The 20,752-nt window shown below is 32.4% G+C and overlaps 1 protein-coding gene across 6 annotated transcripts in view; it reads right to left on the bottom strand.

The window, feature by feature from the left end:
• LOC127712154 (serine/threonine-protein kinase TAO1-like) overlaps positions 1-20,752 on the bottom strand; it is a 48,828-nt gene that overhangs the window by 23,774 nt on the left and 4,302 nt on the right. For 5 of the 6 annotated variants that reach the window (XR_007986973.1, XM_052218423.1, XM_052218424.1 and 2 more), the window contains exons 2-10: positions 9,787-9,968; positions 8,975-9,046; positions 7,638-7,739; positions 6,683-6,728; positions 5,686-5,835; positions 4,794-4,946; positions 3,768-3,943; positions 3,183-3,371; positions 1,670-1,825 (exon numbers count right to left, since the gene is read on the bottom strand). Coding sequence is in view for 5 of the 6 variants with exons in the window: in XM_052218423.1 (XP_052074383.1) it covers positions 1,670-1,825; positions 3,183-3,371; positions 3,768-3,943; positions 4,794-4,946; positions 5,686-5,835; positions 6,683-6,728; positions 7,638-7,739; positions 8,975-9,046; positions 9,787-9,918 (1,176 nt within the window). In the remaining variant the exon portion in view is untranslated. Of the gene's footprint in view, positions 1-615; positions 646-1,669; positions 1,826-3,182; positions 3,372-3,767; positions 3,944-4,793; positions 4,947-5,685; positions 5,836-6,682; positions 6,729-7,637; positions 7,740-8,974; positions 9,047-9,786; positions 9,969-20,752 lie in introns of all 6 variants that reach the window. The other variant, XM_052218425.1, reaches the window with a different exon arrangement.

Genomic DNA, 20,752 nt, shown 5'->3' with positions numbered 1-20,752 from the left:
AAATTATATGTTCTGTAAACTGTTAATCTTTTCAATGTTAATTTTGTATGTTGAATTAAAATCATTCATTTCTTTTTATTACTTTTAAGCATTATAACAATACAGCATCCTTCCCTGCAAAGCTGAATATGATAATGTTTAAATTATCCCAATATTTTTTCGATTATATTTCAGACATGATTGAAAACTTGACCCTTATTCCATTCTATAGTAAACAGTTTAACTAGAATCTAGAGATATGAAAATTTACAAGAAATTAAAAGTTTCTATATTTGAAAAATAGCTACAATTGAAAAGATTAACAAAATATGTGTATTTTATAAAATAATGAAAATAAAGAATATCTGACGTGCAAATGGGTACCAACTTCTTATTGAACTTAAAAATTTACATGTTGCCAAATAAGACCAAACAGTCTCAGTGCTACCTCAATCCTATTTCAAATGATTCAGACATTTTATTATCCTTTCCTACTTCATGTGGTACACATTTGCCTCTAGAGTACAATGCATATAGTTTGAGATATCTCATGTTAGCATAGCATTATTTATGACACCAAGTGAGATATCTCATGATATATAGTCTTGATACCCATGCTCTAGTAGATTAATGTACCTTCGGACGTCCTGGCAAATTGGACTGAAACTGATGAATAAAGAAAAAGCCAATGCGTCATGTGATGAAACAGAAAGATTTCAATGATCATTTTTTTTAAATTCTTATTGCAATGGAATAAAAGAAAGATTTTGAAAAAGTTAATCAATTTTTTCCAATTCTTTGCAGAATTTTAGATGATTGCTTTTCATGCTTTAATTAAACTGTGAACAGTTATATAAATAGACGTACAAATGAAAGCATGCATGACACTAATGAGGGAAAAAAATTATTTCACTATTATGTACACACAAAATGATTGTGATAATCAATTTCAAATTAGGAATGTGCTTCAAAAATGTTTTAGCAGAAAATTAATACCCGAAACCATGATTTCTGAAAGCTAGTATAACTATGCCCTTTCTTGAATATCATGACATGAGTTTCCATATCTTTACTGTAGCAATTTACACAATCGTTGTATTTTTTAAACATAAACAAAATAACAAATAGACAACCATTCTCATTGAGATGTTTGATTCATGATCTTTAAAAAAAAAAAATAAAGAGCAGCATTGAACTCTGTGCTTGTCCTCATATAAGTGTTATCTCCATCACAGATATGAAAAATCTGTTCTAAAAAAGACCAATAAATTCTTCTTACATGTACTTTTATTTGTATCCGCTCTTTTAAGTTGAAACAGTTTTCTGCCTAGGATACTGATTTTGTAAAACCTAACATTCACACTTACTTTTTCTAAGTATCTAATGAATTTTTTCAGTTTCCCAATTCGCAGAAAAAAGTGCATTTTTTCAGCGATTATCTCCTCAAGTATCTCAGAAATTGTTTTCACTTGTAAATACTTAAAATAAGTGGGTTTTTTTTAAATTCAACACCGACATAGGAAGTTTCTTGTTTAGAAAAAGCTGCTTATTCCTAACATGCCTAACATATCAAATTAATTTTAAAATATCTCAACAATGTACCTACTTTACTATACAGCTGTCAACTTAAAAACTACTAAAATCTTAACTTTCTTATAAAGTACAAAATACATGCATGTGTTACACTTACACTTCTCTCCCTTGAGAAACTACTAAATCCTAAATCATCATTAGTGGCACTATGAATGCTGTTTTGACTACTACTTTTACTACTCATACTAATGGAATGAGAGCTTTGTTGACTAGCTATACTGCTGGATTTACTGCTGTCCACATTATCACCGTCCTGTAAATACAAACAAAACTTACTTATACATTGGAAACAACTTCCTTTTAGGGGTTTTTCCAGGGGAAAATGTAATAAGGAATGGGGAATAGAACAACTTTTTTTGTTTACACTCAACCACCCATACTTTTAATTTATTTTAATTGTAATAACCCCTATTTATTTCCACCCTCGTTACACACTGAAAAAAAATGTTCATGTGATGTCCAACACTCCCGTACTTTTTATCCTTTAGCAGACCTAAGAGGAATATCAGTATTCTCTAATTGAAGTGTATCAAGCATTACTGAAACAAATTTGCTTACAGTTATTTTAAAACTAAGTATACAACTACACTTTCTTTTTGCATGTAATCTGAAATTTATGCCATTCAAAATTTTTGGTAAATACTTAAAACTTCCTTTTCATGTATGAACTCTCTTGTCTATTTTGTGTTTAACATGATTTTCTTCACATCTGTATAATTTCAGTTTTAATGGTGAGTGCTATTAGTAAACACCACCCTTTGATGAGTGACAAGAAACTTTGTTGTTCAGTGGTTGTCGTTTGTTGGTGTGGTTCATAAGTGTTTCTTGTTTCGCGTTTTTTATATAGAATAGACCGTTGGTTTTCCTCCTTGAATTGTTTTACACTAGTCATTTTGGAGCCTTTATAGCTTACTGTTCCATGTGAGCCAAGGCTCTGTGTTGAAGACCGTACTTTGACCTATAATTGTTAACTTTTTATACATTGTGACTTGGATGGAGAGTTGTCTCATTGGCACTCATACCACATCTTCTTATATATATTTGTTGAATACCAGGAGATCAAGTGCATCTTTTCCTATGTTTTGCAAATGTTAGAAGAAATCACAGCTTAACTATCACTAGATCCATTATCACATGTATTGTAAATACTAATCTGGGACGAATCATTTTCAGTCAAATCTGTACAATTATTAAATTCAGTCAGTCACATTCATCCAATTATTGAATTCAGTCACATCTCTTTGATCAAATTAAGTCACATCTGTACAATTATCAAATTCAGTCAGTCACAGCCATCCAATTATTGAATTCAGTCACATCTACAATTATTAAAATTCAGTCACATCTGTACGATTATTGAATTCAGTCATATCTGTACAATGATTAAATTCAGTCACATCAGTACAATTATTAAAATTCAGTCACATTTGATTATTAAATTCAATCACATCTGTGCAATTATTGAATTCAGTCACATTTGTACAGATATTAAATTCAGTCACATCTGTACAATTATCAAATTCAGTCACATCTGTACAATTATTAAATTCAATCACATCTGAATGGTCATTAGGACCATTCTTTGTACACAAACCCTTACGATAGCTTACCTGAGAAGAATCATCCTCCGTCACATCTGACCGCCCATTTGGACCATTCTCCACATCTATCACATCTACCATGAGTATCTTTTTCATTCTTTTGTATTGTAAATTATCTAGTTCTCTCACAGCATCTTTTGTTCTTTGTATTAAATCTAATATAACATTAGGTGGTCGGGTTTTATCAATAAATGGACCCTGAAATTGAAAGTGTAACAGTCGCGTCACATTTTATATCAAATAATATAACAAACACTGAGATTACAAGGCAACAGTTAAAAAGTGACTGCATCCTACTTTTTCATGAAATCTATAAACAGACATGTTCTTTTCTTCATCGTCTGAGATAAATATATCCCAAAAATGGATTAGGCTTACTGTTTATGCCTAAAAATTGATTGATATTTGCTCACATCACCTTACTGCAAAAGATATATTACAAACAGTGTTTTTGGGGGATTCACAGTGCCTGAGGAGGGAACAAAAATTCTTTAATAGATTTTGATTTGTTTTCAAGAATATTTTTTTACCAAGGTCACTATCACATATATCATAAATTAAATGAATTATGCATTTTTTCCAAAACTGACTTACCTTAATTAAAATATTTGCTGAGGGTCTATCACAGGGACTTTTTGACAAACAGGAGTCTACAAATTGACGGAATTCATCTGACCAATCTCCACCGGCAAGAGTAGGAGGATCGTTTTGAGCTATGTGATAAAGGGCACTCATAGCATTCATATTGAACAAGGGAGGCTTTCTTTCAGCTGAAAAAAACAAAAGCAATACTATAAACATGCATTTTTTACCCTTAGGTTTAAATTTTGCAATTTCTTCAGCCAAACCTGTTTGCAAAGTTTCATTTTCACCCTTCTTCCTAAACCCAATTCTAGTCTTCCTTAAAGATAAAATTTAAGCAAGGTGATATTTTCACAATTCTAACTCAACAGCAAAACAAACCCCTCCAAAAAATTTCCAACTTTACAATCATCACTTATAGAAAAGAACACTTTAAAAAAATATGAAAATAATATTCACAACATTGTTTAGTCAAGTATGGCTAAACCTCAGGGAAGATTAGTTTATTGTAACTAACTGAGTTTACCCTCTTTAAATAAAGTATTTATTATTATTATTATTATATTATATACAAAGATCCAAAGTATCAATTTAGCACAGTCACTTAAACAATCCAACAAGATATCCCTACTGTAAATTCTGAATACATGCATCTAGTATTATAATTCTTTGAATAATAGAAAATAATGCAAAATTGATTAAAAAACAGACATCCTTTTATGGAATTCATACCTCATCTCTTTATTTTTATATTCCTGTAATTTTGTAGTGAAATATTACTATCTTAAATCAAGATGCTAGTTTGAATTATAAACTCATTGTTCAATAATTAATCTGAAAATTTGTGGTACAAAATATTCTATTCTATGCTCAGGGGGATTTGAACTCATGCCTCTAACACCATGGCAACTTTGCCTGCACAATAGGTTATGTGATGGACAGTCAGTGATAAAATTGTCATATATTAAGACAAGAGATGCAAATGTATAAGTGACCTTTGTAGTGTTTAATAAGATAAATTATGCTATGAAAACAAACCTAGCTCTATACAAGTGATACCAAGGGACCATATATCTGCGTTCCCTTCATACTGGCCTTCATCCATGGCAAGAATCACTTCTGGTGCCATCCAGTAAGGTGTACCCACAAAGGAGTTAGCTGGACACACAATGGAAGCAGAACCAAAGTCAGCTGAAATATTTATAGTTAGACTTTAGGTGACAGTCGTCAATAAAACAGCTAAATCATGTAAATAAATATATATATTCCTAAAGTCATCAATGATTCTTTAACCGAGGGTAAAAAGTTAGTGAAACCCAATTTACTGCTGTACAGGGTGTGCCTACTCCTGGAGCTTCTCAAATTGAAACTTTCAATTGTTGTATGTGGTTTACAGTCCCAAACTTCATACATGGCTATAATGTGTTAGAATATATAAACAAGTATTTGGTTAACAAGAAGTTGACGAGTGATAAATTGGAAAATGCATCTTACAGTACATCACTACATGATGTTCACATGAAGCCTAATTCCTTATTTTTAGAAGCTCTGATTTGCAGTTCCTAAGAAAACTGTGATAGATATTTCATGTGACAGACAACAGACAGACCGAGGTAAAACAGTTTACCATGGATCCATTTATTTTCGTGTGTACCAATTTTCTGGGATTGAAGAAAAATTGTATATTTTCGATATTTGATTTCATGGTTTTGCTTAAATTTGTATATAATCCTATAGAACCTCAATTTGTGGCTTATCTATACCCACGAATTCTATAGAACCTCAATTTGTGGCTTATCTATACCCACGAATTCCAAGGAAATTGGTACCCCACGAATATTAATGAATCTACAGTACCTCCAAACTTCTGAGAGAGGGTATAATTAGCACTAGACAATACATACTGTACCCTGATCATTTAAAGCCTTACCTAATTTGACAGTTCCATTCTCTGTAAGTAATATATTGCCAGCTTTAACATCCCTGTGTATTTTGCCAAAGCTATGAAGATATTCTAAACCTTTCAAACACTGATGACAGATTTCTCCTATTTCATCTTCTTTTAATGGCTTCTTGTGAACTGTAAATAGAATTATATAAGCATGAGCATAAGTGTTACACAATATGTGTTAAAATGAATGATTTATTATAGCTAAACCCTCTTATTATTGTTGTCAACCAAAGGAACAATAGAATAGTGCTGTTTGCAGTCCAATAAACAGTAGGAAAATGTGATAGAGCATTATAACACAGCTCTAAAACGATGTGGAAAGAACACAGTCACTAAATACTTTAGATTGCAGCCATACATATCTTAGTGGAATAAATTCATTCAAATTTTTTTCTCGATTCAAGGCAATATAGAGCTTAAACATATGGTATAGATGTGCCTTATGGTTAAAATTGTATATTGACCTCTAGACGTCTTTATGATATTGTGTTGTTGTGTTGCTGTCTCATTGACACATACCCCACCTCTCTTTATTCATTCCTGTCATTTGCATATACATGACAAGGTGTAGGGTATATATGGGCATGTTATTATATCAATAGAGCTTGTCAATTACTCACAATAGTTAAAGCAGTTTATACACCTGAAACTTCCAAACTTTCCCATTGAAGAAATAGACAAACATTTATCTTTTCACTGTTTTTCTATCCTGATTTACAAGACTAAGAACTTGCTAAGTTATTTAGAAGATATAAATTATACTAAATATGGATGCAATTACAATAGGAATTCACAATTCTTTATTCTGAACTACAGCATGCAGAAAGAGTAATTTTGTGCAACTTTTGTTTGAATCAGCATGATTCATGTGATTTTTCTACCACAATAGGCACATTTGACCCACTCACGAGTTTATTTCCCTCCTATGCACCATGTAACACTAAAATATGTCAACCTTTAGATTTATACTACCAACCTTCAATAATGTCCGATGCTGAACCCAGACAGTATTCCATTACCATCTGAAAAAAAACAATAATAATCAAGAATTGTGTGTGTGCCAATCTGTTTTTCTTCATCTCCATTAAACAATATCAAATGTCAAAGAAATAATTATTAAATGCCAGAATTTTCAAACAAAAGCATTAAATATTATCTGCAGAATAACTGCTAGGTTGATTATGCTAGCATTATGTAGCCTTAGCAAATACTTTATCGGGGTCTGATTTTACATGAATTTGTTTATTCTAACAAAAAGAGTGCTTTTTTATTCAGGTCTTTTGGTAAACAAAAATAAGTGTTTAAGGCAAATTAATTTAAACTAGTTGGAACTGTTTTAGTGACTTTAAGAATAAGTGTTCTCTTCATCTATAGCATATATAAATGTCACTTAGGTTGGTACAATAAAAATATTTAGGCATGGATATTTAGATTATATATTGTTTAGAGGTGCACATATGATCAGTTAAAGATGAATTTAAAGTGGTCCTCCTTAAACTGAACTATTCACAAACTTTAAGATGTAAGCTATGAAACAGTTTCAAAGTTAATGAACAATGACTGAGATGACAGGGCCATATAATCTCCATGGAGATGAGCTGTACTAATGCTAACACAACTGCTCATCAAATATCTTAACTATCATTAGTGGCTCCCCATAAACTGCTCCAATCAAAAACTTTAACAAACTGTTGATGTCAACGTCCCAGAAACAGTATGCCTAAGTTTTGTCTCTGTGAAACAATTGATATCATAAAGTAACTGTTATGATTTCTAGGTGGTGCTTTGACTTATAATGGATCTCTTTATAATATATTTGTCTGACCCCACCTAGGCACTGATGTTAAAAGTTAAGACTATCGGCCTTCAAAGACCCCAAATATTGTGTTTCTGGAATAGCAATTTGAAATTGATTGAAGTAAATACATTACCCATGCTGTGTGTTCTTTGAGAAAACATCCTTTGTAGTCTATGGTGTTTTCATGTTTGACCTGCCTCAAGAACTTTACTTCTTTGATAATGTCCTGCCATTTCTGTAAAGAAAAAGAATAGAAACTTTCATTACATTTGCTGAACATTTTGCCATGTTACAAGGACTGGTGTGGTTTATTTACAGGTATTATCATATGTCATGTATGCATAGAATTTTATTGATAACATATACCACATGACTTGAACGACTTTTCCTAATGAAGCAATCATCGCAATACTGGGGATTCATTTATTTTTCATGGATACCAATTTTATGTGGATTCTGAAAATAATGTACTTTTGTGGATTCGGAAAATAACGTAATTTTGCAGATTCAGAAAATAACGTACTTTTGTGAAATTCTGAAAATAACGCACTTTTGTGGATTCTGAAAATAATGTACATTTGTGGATTCTTGATCTGTGGTTTTCAAAAAATAATGTATACAAGCCTATAGGAATTTATATTTCATAGATCCTAATTTGTGGTTCTCTACAGTATCTAAATTTCAATATGATTATATAATATTTACACAATTTCTGGTATGGTGTCTAATAAATTAATTTTCTCACTGTATGATCTTGTTGAATCACTTTTTACATATGTCTTAAAGCCTCAAGACAATTTGTTGACAAATAGATGATAGTCTAATTCTTTAAAGACCTCAATCTATTATTTAAAAGTTTACATTTCATTAGGCTAGTACATCGAAGTTGTCATAAAATAGCAATTCCTGCACATTTCCTATTGTCAAACAAAAAAACAAATGCAAAATAGAGATAGTGCATCTTATACACATTTCAAAGAATACTTGTTAAATTTTCATGACATCACCATGATCACTGCAGTATTCAAATTATTTACTGATAGTAATCTTGTATGAAAGATCAAAACAATACAATAAAATAACAAACAAGGAAATCTTACCATACAAAACTTGAATGGTAAAGAATGAGTAAACTTATGAACTTCCTAACTTATATAAACTTTTTAACATTATGAGAAATTTTTTTTAAGCAGGTTTATTAACAATCCAAATTTGAAATAAAGGAAATCTATGGTTAATATTCGTTGAGAAAGCCTTTTAAGGAGTTTGAATATCACTCATGGCAAGATGCATTCAACTCATGATCTAATTGACTAGGATTGAGTTTTCTTGTCAAAGGTTGTGGTTCTCTTCACCTTCCTCCCCAATAATCAGGCTGCCATGGTATAACTAAGTGTTCTTAAAGTGGCATTAAACATCAACAATCAATCAATCACATCATACACAAAGTCAAATATCCCTTAGACTTACCTCTCCTGCCTGTTTGCCATTGTAGGACATCTTCTTGATGGCAACAATCTCTTTGGTAACAACATTTCTGGCCTGAAATAAGGAAATAATACAAATATTACAAGAAGAAAAGTTCTAATGGACAACAGGTTCAGATTGAAGTGAGATATTACTAAATTAGCAGAAATCTAGAAATAAATCTTTAACCTTTATATCTGCTTTTTTATCTTGAAATGTAAACACATAAATTAAATAATTCAATACCATCCAAAAACTAGGGTTCTTAAAGTTTTACAATCGTTTAAAGGTCCCAGATTATTCCTGCTCAGATTTTCACAACCCCCCTTCTAAAATGAAAAGACAAAAGATCATTTCAGTACAGGTTAAAAATAAATTATATTGCTTTATTCATTCTTACTCATGTGATCTTTTGAAATGTACATCTGACTTTCAACATGTTCAATGAAAACCTATGAAACAACAGGACTCAAACCCCAACTTATGCAATTTTGACCTTTAAACTGACATCTCATGAACTACATTTGTGTCTACACAAATTTTACAATGTACTAGCTTACTATACAATATGGTTTTTGCTCATTGCTTAAGGATGCTGGTTTTCTTGTCGACATTTTTTAAATGCAGGGATCGTCTATAGCTTTTTAATTGTATGGGTTTTGCTCATTGTTGAAGGCAGTACAATGACCTTAAGTTGTGTACACCCCTATCCTTTGGTCTCTGGTGTACAGTTGGCAATCATACCACATCTCTGACCATATCTCCTTAGCTAAAAACAGACCATCTTAACATTTATTCTCATGATCATTACTTACATAGTATACAGCACCAAAACTTCCATGTCCAATTTCTCTCAGGTCTGAAAATATTCGTTCCGGATCCTCTGTTGAGAAGAGAGCTGCTATTTCAGGATCATTTAATTTTCCGGGCTTGGGTAATGCTGGCATTTCATCAATATTCTTTTACTCATTGGGTGTATCATAGATATATCACATTTCTGTAATTAAACATGAAAAATATTATCAAAAAGAAATATCCGTACTTGGCAATCATACCACATCTCCTTATTTTTATATTAACCTGTAATCAAATGCAAGTAGTATTTATGCATTTAAATCTCAAATCTCCAAAGGAATTTATGCTACTGTGGTTTTATTATTATTAATAAGGTACTAATTTTCTTGGATTTCATTGGTCAAGATTAACTTAAAATTTCAGTGTTATACAATATACTACAGGTATAATTAATGCAGATTTACTCAAACCATCTTTGCTATCTAAGTATCTTGTTTAAGCATAAAATAGAATGGAGCAACTGTTTTAATAGCTCATGCCTAGAATAACCCCCTAAAATACATTCAAGGAAGACATTGTCGTATTTATTCATATTATTGGAAGGGAAATTTGGTTACCAAAATACTTACACATACATTTGTGTACTATATAATATAGATAGCTGGTGTATACAAAATGGTTAATACTTTGAAAATGATTTGCATGGCATATTTGACAATAATATTTCATACCATTACTCATGTAAAAATATACACCCTTCTTTCCCCAGGACCCTAACAGTAAAAAAGTCTCCATTTCTGCCATGTCAACAGTTGAACACATTATTCAAATTCAATATCTGCTCGTTTATTTTAATCTTCACAATTTGGAATATGCATCATTACATGAAATATCTGAAGCTGATACAACAAAACTAAACTAAAAATCTGGCAACAGTTACTTTATGAACTAGTATTCATATCACATTAACATATTCTGGTCTTGGTGTACAGGTAATATTTCCCACTGGACATTAAGCACCAATTCATCATCATCTCGATTTTTCACAAAAATGCTACTTAATATTTTTTTTCAAACATCATATTGACCATGTCATGCATGTTGACACTTAATATCAACACCCAAAATAATGATACTGTACATTTAAACATTATAGTCTCAATTAATATAACAAAAGGCTAAATCTTTCAGTCGATCACAAAATGAGAAAAACTTTCTTAAGGAATTCTAATAGAGTTTTTTTTATAATTCAAACACTTAAGAAATGGAATTTTATCAAAATAATCACATATATTGTGTAATAAATAATGTGTAAAGCTGTTCGTTTATTTTGGTGTTTACATCCAACCCTTAGGTCACAGTATTTTAATTTGGAATGTGTAATGTATACCCACTGGACCTTGAAACACACCTACTACAATGTAAATAAACCATCCATCATTCTAATAAGATATCATTGTACCTGCAATCCTACTTAATAGACATTAACATAATGTCAGCAGTTCAAATTTATTCTTTTAGATGAAGATTTTTTGCTCTTTGAATTCTAAATTCTTTATGATATTTTCATTGTTCTTTTAACCCTTTCACCGATAGCTGCCCAGACAGAAGCTACTCTGAGACGATGGCTTCCCTGGCTACTATTACTCAAGTGGGAGATCTTCTTAATAAATGCCAATAAAAACTTGTCTGTAGTATTTTGTGTCTTTATTTCATTCACTAACACCATGTTCACAGTTTTGTTCATGTTTTGATAATTTTTTCTTCATAAAATATTCAAATTTTCAAATTTTCGGCATTATCTAGGTGAAATTCTCAAAATTCTACTTTTTGACCCAAAATCGTAATTTTTTAACCCAAAACGGCAAAATTTTGAAAAATTTAATGAGGCTGTACAAATTCCTTACACTGAACGATGTCCATTCCAAGTGTTTTGTACATAAAACGACATTTTATGTCAAAAAAGGTATACTAGTTTGGCTTCAATTCTTCCATATTCTTTCAAAAAAAAATGTTCCCTCATTTTAAATTCTCGTAAATTCCGTAAATTTCCTCTGATTTTGACACGGTTTTCAACAAACGGAAGCGCCATGTTTACACTTTCATCCGGGTATACAACAAAGAAAGATAACTCGTGTTTGCACTGTTTTGAGCGGGAAATATAAAAGAGGTATTCCGATCCCGGTAAAACGGGACTCATCGTCAGCTGTCTGAAGCGTGAATCCCGGTAAACCGGGACTCATCGGCGAAAGGGTTAAAGATAGTCATGATAGTGGAATATTGTATTCAATTTTTCATAAGATTTTTTTGTCTATAATCATTCACATCTTAAAACTGCATTTTCAAAGGATCATTTATAATTGTGAAAGTCCCTGACTCCCATCACTTTCAGGGACTTCAGTATTTTTTTCCATTCCATAAAAATTTCAAGGGTTTCAACAAAAAAAGATCTTTAAAAAAGTTGAAATCTTTCAGGCAGTCCAGCTTTGTATTAAGAGCAATCAGTATAAACAGAACTGTATTTCAAAAAACCTTTCCAAACAAGCAAATGTCTCTGGCCTATGTCAAAGGTACTTATGTTTTGATACTGCGAGTTCAGAAGATAAGAACAATATATTTCTTACAAGATAATTAGTAAATGCAGTTCCTTTTCTTTAAATGTCTTAAGGCTATTTAAAAATCCAATTGGGTTTGGGCCCAGGTAGGGTTAGAAGGCACCTACCTAAATGTTATATATATACAGTATACAAGTTTTCACACAATAACATTTATTTCTAATTAAAACTGTAATTTGTATGGGTGGGGGTCTTGACAAGATGTGCCTTCCAAACCCCACCCTCTACATTTAATTTTGGAATAGCCCTTAGTATTTCTCTATTGACTTCAGATAACTCTGGAAAAATTATAATGCTGTCTATGTAACTTTCATAAAATCATGTGACATTTGTCAAATGAAGAAAATATTCGTCATATTTAAAAGTAAATAGTTTGGTTGATTAATAACTACTGATGCAAGACCATCATCCAAATTTATAATGAACAATGACTGAAGATGATGATGGATGGCTGCTAAACGTCCAGCGGCAAATTAATGTGCATATTCAGGACGAGAACATGTTAATGTAATATGAATATTTACCCTGTTTTGTACTAGACCAAGACGCGGAGTCAGATTTTTACTACATGTAGTTCACAAGGTAACAGTCTGAAAATAATTTCAACAGGCTGACAGGGACCATAAGGAACTTAACATTTTATGAGTGAGGAAGTTAGTTTTTTTTATCATTATTTCATTGTATTTTGCAAGAAAAAAATTGTTTTCCACTGTAAACATTGTAAATTGTTAGAAAAAGCAAGAAACTGCAAGCAAATTAGCAATGTTGTGTAAAGCTAACCCTACTTGTTACCAGACATTAAAGGAAATTCCATGCTCGATGATTATTAAAATATCAAAGTATTGTAAATCAAGAGTTAATTCCTGACAAATCTGAAAATCATTACAACTTATCATTTTCAAGTTCCAGACAAAATTCAATTGATTCCTTCATAAAAGAATCTGAGAAATTTGTAACAAAAAACGCCATGCTCAGTCATGTTGTCAGAAGGTATTATAAAAATCCAAAGTATCATCAAACAGGAAGTGACTGCCTGACGGATACGAAAAATCTATTTCACATCGTTATAAAGGTCTGCTATCTAGACCAAATATCAAATCCTTTCATAACACAAAAGCAGACTACCAATACCATGGCAATATGAAAGGAAGGAATGACAAAGAAGCTGAATGCTGTGCACCACCAACTTAGCAAGTGGGATATTAATCCATTACCAAACATGATTAATGATTAACAGAACTGTATTTGATGAATTGTCATAGTCAATTAGGGATTTGACAGATGCAAATCCATTTCTCCAGTAAAACAGATACACTGTACAATGTACGTGTGATTGTCAAAATCTTTAAACTTAGAATGGTAGAACACATCTCCATATAAGTGCAGAAAAATTAATTAAACCAATTTAAAAGAAAAGAAAAATGTGTCTGTGGAACACATATGTCGCCATTTGTAAATATAGAGGTTTTGTTTTCTTTGAAACTTAATAAAGGGATATTACACAAGAAAGGTGAAGCCACACATTTGATCATTATCTCTGTTTGGTGGTAATAACCATTGTGTGTAAGTTTCAGAATATTTGGTTGTGGCAAAGTAAAGTTAGACTGTGGAAACAGCAAATTCAGTCAGTTTTTATAAAGGGACATTACTCAAGAACAATGAAAGTGAGGCCAAACAAATTTGAACTTTATATGTGTGTGGTGGTAATAAGTATTGTGCATAAGTTAAGAACATTTGGTTGAGGCATAAAAAATCAAAAGTGAGGAAACAGCAAATTCAGCATTTTTTTTTTATTTATATAAGGACATAATTCAACAACCTTGAAAGTGTTGCCACCCAAATTCGACCTTGATATGTATTTTGTGGTAATATCATTGTTTTTAAATTTCAGTATGTTCATAACATTTGGTTGAGGCAAATTAAAGTTAGGAAACAGATACTAATTTCAGGACATACATATTTTAAAAAGTATTGACGAGTAAACCTTAATGCCCCCTTCTAACATGGGCATAAAAATAGTAACATTTCTAATATTTGCAAATTCTACCAATCAACACTACCGCTCTGCATATCTTTTAAAACCTACTGTCATATAAGCATGTACATACACTTTATCCTCATTTGAAATTCTGAGAACTATACCTTGATAATTTGCAACAACTTGCTTTTTATGCCAATTCTATAAGTCAAATTTTAGAAAAAAATACATATGTGATCATCAGATGTCTTGTATAAGCATACAACTTTACAAATAGAGACAAAAGTTTATATACATGATATAATGTTATACAAGTTAGTATTTGGAAAAAATTGACGAAAACAGTTGTTTGGCTTTTAAAAGAGGGACGAAAGATACCAGAGCAGTGTTCTCCCCAGGATTTTTTTAAGGCGCAAAATTCAAGGGCGCGTAACTCTTTTTTTAGAGTGATCTGAAGCAATAAGTCATAAATCATGACATGCAATATGAATTATAATGCTTTGTGTTATGTGTTTAATAATGCAGAGTATTAATGAATTACAAGAATATATATATGAAATAAATTGATTTTAAACACAAAAGTTATTTATATTCAGTCAATTAAAGAAGTCAAAATATAAATATTCATCTCTACTCTCTGCTCCTTCTAGGGATATTGTTTTTAGATAGTGTTATTTTGTTGGACAGTCTGTTCCTCAACTTTGTCTTTATCCTCTTCAGGGTTAAAAATTAAACCCCCACTCACAATAACTTTTGCTTATACCCCCTTTAACATTTCTAAGCCATGAAAACTCAGTCAGCCACTTGTCATTGAAACCAGAAACATGGTGCTTGCTTTTATCAATTGCTAAAACTTGAGCTTGGTTGGGATTAGGAGAAGCAATGAAATCTGCTTATACTGACAGTGTAGACGGAGGTGTATTCCCCTTTTCATTAGAAGTCATTGGTCTGAAAAAAACTTCTACTTCCATCATCTACCTTTTACTTACCGTTCCTACTCGCTTATTAGTCGGAAAATTGGGAGTAAAATTCATAATCCAGAGAGGGGGGCCGACTGATAGACGAGATCTAGCGACCAGAGGAAAAATCCAAGCTTGAGAAAAGTGGTCAGGAGTGAATTTCCTGGTCAAAACTACGTTTTTGATTGCCAAACCTACATAAATCAATAAATAAAAAGTTTTTGTTGAAAATAAATGACTTCAATACTGTCTTTGTGTTTTATTTGTTCTTTGGTAAACATTTTCTGCAAATTCGTGTTGAAATTCTACTGTTTCCGGTTTGTGTATTGATTTTCATGGTCACATGGTTTTCCTATAAACCCAAAAGAAGAGCCAAGAACCAAAAATGAAAAGGAGATAACAATGTACCAAATATGTGAAAGGATGTTTTTAGCGGAGTTATTGTGTCATTATTGTGATATCATGATATCAATTCAATGCTTATAAATCATATAATAATCAAAAAATAATTTTAAGATTCATTCCCAAAATCAAAATATTATTCATTATAGTGTCTCAGGTAAACACAAATTACAAAATTGATTGACAAGCCAATATAATCCATTGATAACCCCAATTAAGAGACAAAGAGTTGTATTCACTAAAGGTGTGAAAACTATCAGTGATAGGTAAACAGATGACACTAATGAGTTGGAGTTAGTTATTTTGATATATTGATTAGCTTCACTTAATTTTTTTAATCCTTTAATCATCACAATATAATAAGAATTATGAAGTGTACATGCTCATTTAACACCGAGTTATGTATGCTGTGAAAAATATTTTCATCAAGTGTTGATTGACTTTAAATTTTTCAGGTTCATATTGGTTTATATTCGCTTTTCTCAAACAATAGGTTGTTAGTCATACCCTACAAAATCATTGATGCATTACGAAACAACACATGGCTAATCTAACATTTGAACAGTGAACAAAACAAGAGAAATGAATACATCTTTATTATTAACAGCAATATAAATTATCATGATGAGCATCAACTAAATTCAAACCAAACAAACATTAATGCAGAAATGAATATTATTCCTGGATTTGCATTGGTTTTACCGGCGTTCAGTTACTGTCAGCTGAAAAAAAAATGCCCAAATTTTGTCCGACTTATACGAGGGTCAAGACTAAATCCTTAGAATTTGGAGCTGAAAAGGGACCCCGACTTATAGTAGGATCGACTATTAGGCGAGTATCTACGGTATAATTCACCCCTTTGTTATTTGCAGAGAACTTGTTCATTCAGAATTAATAAAATCGAATATGGTTAAGATATTTGGTATACAACTTTTTAAAACATTTTTTTTTTATAAATGAACAGCTGACCAGTTTCCGTAGTTTCACATTACGCTTCCGTGCGTATTATTGTTTAATACTATCTTTGGCAGATAGATATAAACGAAATTTTACAAATTCGTTTAAGTTAAAACCATTGAAATTATTTACCAGTGACATTATACAGAAGCTGTGGCGATACTGTACCCGTTTTGATTGTCACATATTTCCCGACGCACGGATTCACGATCGATGTTCAATGATCATTTTATTTCTAAAAATATGACAGTTTCAGACGAATTTACCTTGCAAGCAACATTTTTTCATTTTCTATTAAAGTAAATCACTCCTCGTTATCTTTAATCAAACTTTATTTTAATTTTTTCAACTAATAATACTTTCATTCATAGTTTTCATCGTAAATATCTTTAGCAATGTGTTATTCAAATTTATCATGTGTATTCAACACGTTCATTGGTCGTGTTTAAATAGATTCTTCTTCTCGACCAATGAAAAAATTCGTTATATAAATGGTCAAGTGATCACACACACGATGCGTAAATACAATGTATTTGCGATCTATTTCTTCAATTTCTGCACTGAAGTTTTTAAAAAATTTTATTTTCTTCAAAAAATATCTATCTTCTTGATGATCACTTACGCTATTACCTGATAACATAGTCCGATAAGGCTGAGATAAGCGTGGCTCAGGTAAAACTAATTATCAGTTATTGCGTAACACTGACCGACCCATCAGCGGTGATCAGTTACTTGACAATTTTAACCAACATTTATAATGAAAATGTGAAAATTAACACGCTGCGGGATCAAGTATTAAGGAACAGCGGCCAATTAAGACGCTGCGGGATCTACAAAAATATTATGAAGGCGCTGCGGTACCGCAGCGTCATATCGGCCTGGGGAGAACACTGCAGAGGGACAGTCAAACTCATAGATCGAAAACAAACTGACAACGTCATGGCCAAAAATAAATGAACAAACAGACAAATAATAGTACAGATGACACAACATAGAAAACTAAAGACTAAGCAACACGAACCCCACCAAAAACTGGGGGTGATCTCAGGTGCTCCGGAAGGGTAAGCAGATCCTGCTCCACATGTGGCTTATGTTATTACAAATCCGGTAGATAGTCTAATTCGGCAAGTCACATTCGTGAAAAGGGAAGGGTATTGTAGTTACGACATAAGGAACATATCCCATATCATCTGTGAAACGGTTATTCCATAACGGTCAACCAACTCGTGATGGCGTCCGTAAAATTTACGAAGGGATGACTTCAACTTCACCATTTGGAACTCTTGGTTTAATAGCTTCCTTGTGAGCAGCAATCCTCTATCAAGGAAATCATGATAGGAAACACAAGCCCGGGAATATCGTATCAATTGGGAGATTTATACTCCGTATGCAGGCGCTGCTGGAATGTTGCTACATAGAAATGGAAAGTTCACAATTGGGGAGCTGAAATCATCTCTTTTGTCGTAAAGTTTTGTTTTCAACCGACCCTCATTGTCAATTTCTAGATGTAAGTCAAGATATGAGACAGACTTAACTGTATCTGTAGTATCCTTTATCTCTAGTTCGATGGGATAGATTCGTTCAACACAGTCACCAAATTTTGTATTATTTAGTGAGAGAACATCATCTATATAGCGGAACGTAGAGTTAAAGGATATTGCTAACTTCTTATCTCTCTTCCTAAGAAGCTCCTGTATGAAGTCAGCCTCATAATAATAAAGAAACAAGTCGGCAAGAAGAGGGGCACAATTGGTTCCCATTGGAATTCCGACAGTCTGTTGAAAAAAACGTCCTCCAAACATAACAAATATGTTGTCAATCAAGAAATCAAGCATCTTGATAATGTCAGTTTCAGAGAATTTTTTGTTTGAATCAGAGTGATTCTTTACAAAGTAGGATTTATCCCTCCCCAAGACAAGATACTTGTATCTACGTTCGCCATTCTTTTTAATGAAACAAAGTAATACCAACTCTTTCAATTTGTCTTTTAGTTTGGAATGGGGAATACTTGTGTAAAGTGTAGAAAAGTCAAATGTTTTAATACTATTGCAAGATGAGAGAGTCTTAGATTGTATGTACTCTTAAAAGATCTTTGGAATTTTTTAGTATCCACATCTGATTCACGCCACCTCTAGAATAGGCAGTTTCACAATAACTTTGGAGCCCGGCTTTGATTGCTGATAAAATAGATGTTAATAATTTAGAAAGAGGTTTCGTGGAGCACTTGGAAGACCCAGCAATATACCGTTGTTTGTAAGGACACGTATGTAGTTTAGGTATCCAATACAGTGATGGAAGATCCAGTTCTTCGTCTTTGGTTGAAATTCCAAAGGAACATAGAACAGACCTATGATTATCTAGGATTTCCTCTTTGGTAAGTGTCGTGAGGGTATATGTTGAGTTTCCAAGTGAATTGTCAATACCTAATTCATTTATCAAGCAGTTTATGTAATGATATTTACACACAAAAACGATGTTGTTTGGGGCTTTATCTGCGGGGACAACAACATATTAAGCTGGACCTTAGAAAATACTTTGGTAAGTTTACTCCATGGTTCTCTTTGAACATATTTTCAGGTGACTCAAAACCTGCTTTGCTTCTCCATGGCAGTCAATATACATGTAATATAGTAAATTTTGAAAATCCCTTAAGTAGCACAAAAATGTACATGTATAAAATTGAGAATGGAAATGGGGAATATGTCAAAGAGACAACAATCCGACCAAAGAGCAGATAACAGCCAAAGGCCGCCAATGGGTCTTGAACGCAGCGAGAAACTCCCGCACCCGGAGGTGGTCCTCAGTATGTTTGTCTTGATACAGATAAGTGCTTAATAGACATGCATGGAATCTTCAGATTCATTATAACTACCTATACATGAAAAAATGGCTGTGTTAAAACCACTTTATTTAGTTATCTAATCTGAGTGTAGACAAACCGGTGCAACTGTGACATGAAAAAGGCTTTGAAAAATAACAAAAAGGTATAGATTCTTAAAAAGCATTAATGCGATGTTTCAATTCTTCCTGCTGAGGCTTTACTTCTCCCTGTTTGGCTGCCAGGGACTGAAGTGATGTGACCTCTGCAATTCAGGTGTTAGTTTGTTTACAATCTTCTGGGATTTACTGAACTTCAACTTGAGACCATAATACTCAATTATCAGTAATGTCAATAAGTTCAACTGATCCATCTTTTGCAGTGATAAGCAAATATGAATCTTAAAATCCAAATAAATACATGATAGTCTTACAAGCATCCTGTGTAAAATTATAGAGCAACTAATCTGTAAGCGAATTATTGATCACATGGACAGACAGAATATATTCAGCAACCAACATCATGAACATATTGACTTTATGGGTGGTAGCTATATATAGATCAACTTCACTTCAGCTGTTTAAAGTTCTAAACAAGTGGACAAAGGTATCAGATGATCAGTCAAGGGACCTATTGAAATAAGTGATTTTTAAATCACTTATTTAAGTAGCAAATTTGAAGTTTTGTCACAAATTTTGATTTTGTAGTTTTACCAAAATTATAAACACATAGATTTAGATAATATCTTTTCATTAGTAAAATTGAAAAAAATGAACTTTTTGCTTCTTTTAAGCAGCAAGGTTTATGCCTTTGATGCAATCATTTAGCTGCAAATTCTATTTTAGTTGAAAAAATGCTATAAAAATGGCTTTACATAATGAACTGATATTTTCTTAACAGATTTTTCCCAGCAGTGGGCAGACAACAATGCGTACAGGTCAATGGATCAAGATCAGGAATGTAACCAGTAGAATTCCACCTGGCTCTGTACTGGGACCAATTTTAATCGTTCTTTTCATCAACGAAATTTCCAAACAATGCAATTTCAGTTGTGTCAGAAATGCAGCTAAAGGTCGGACTGTCGGCCCAAGGGGACAGAAGTTGAACAGGTTCCGGCAAATGGGGCTTTTGTGCAAGACCTAGTGACCAGCAGGTGTTTTGACAGCCTGGGTCCGGCAAAAGTTAATATCTGTCAAGTCCTAAAATAACTTTTATCAAGCAAATCCTTTCATCTTTCAATAAAATGCTCCGCAGGGC

The sequence above is a fragment of the Mytilus californianus genome, unplaced genomic scaffold, assembly GCF_021869535.1.
Source record: "Mytilus californianus isolate M0D057914Y unplaced genomic scaffold, xbMytCali1.0.p SCAF_8, whole genome shotgun sequence".
NCBI lineage: Eukaryota > Metazoa > Mollusca > Bivalvia > Mytilida > Mytilidae > Mytilus > Mytilus californianus.
This window is presented reverse-complemented; position numbering and strand designations above follow the sequence as displayed.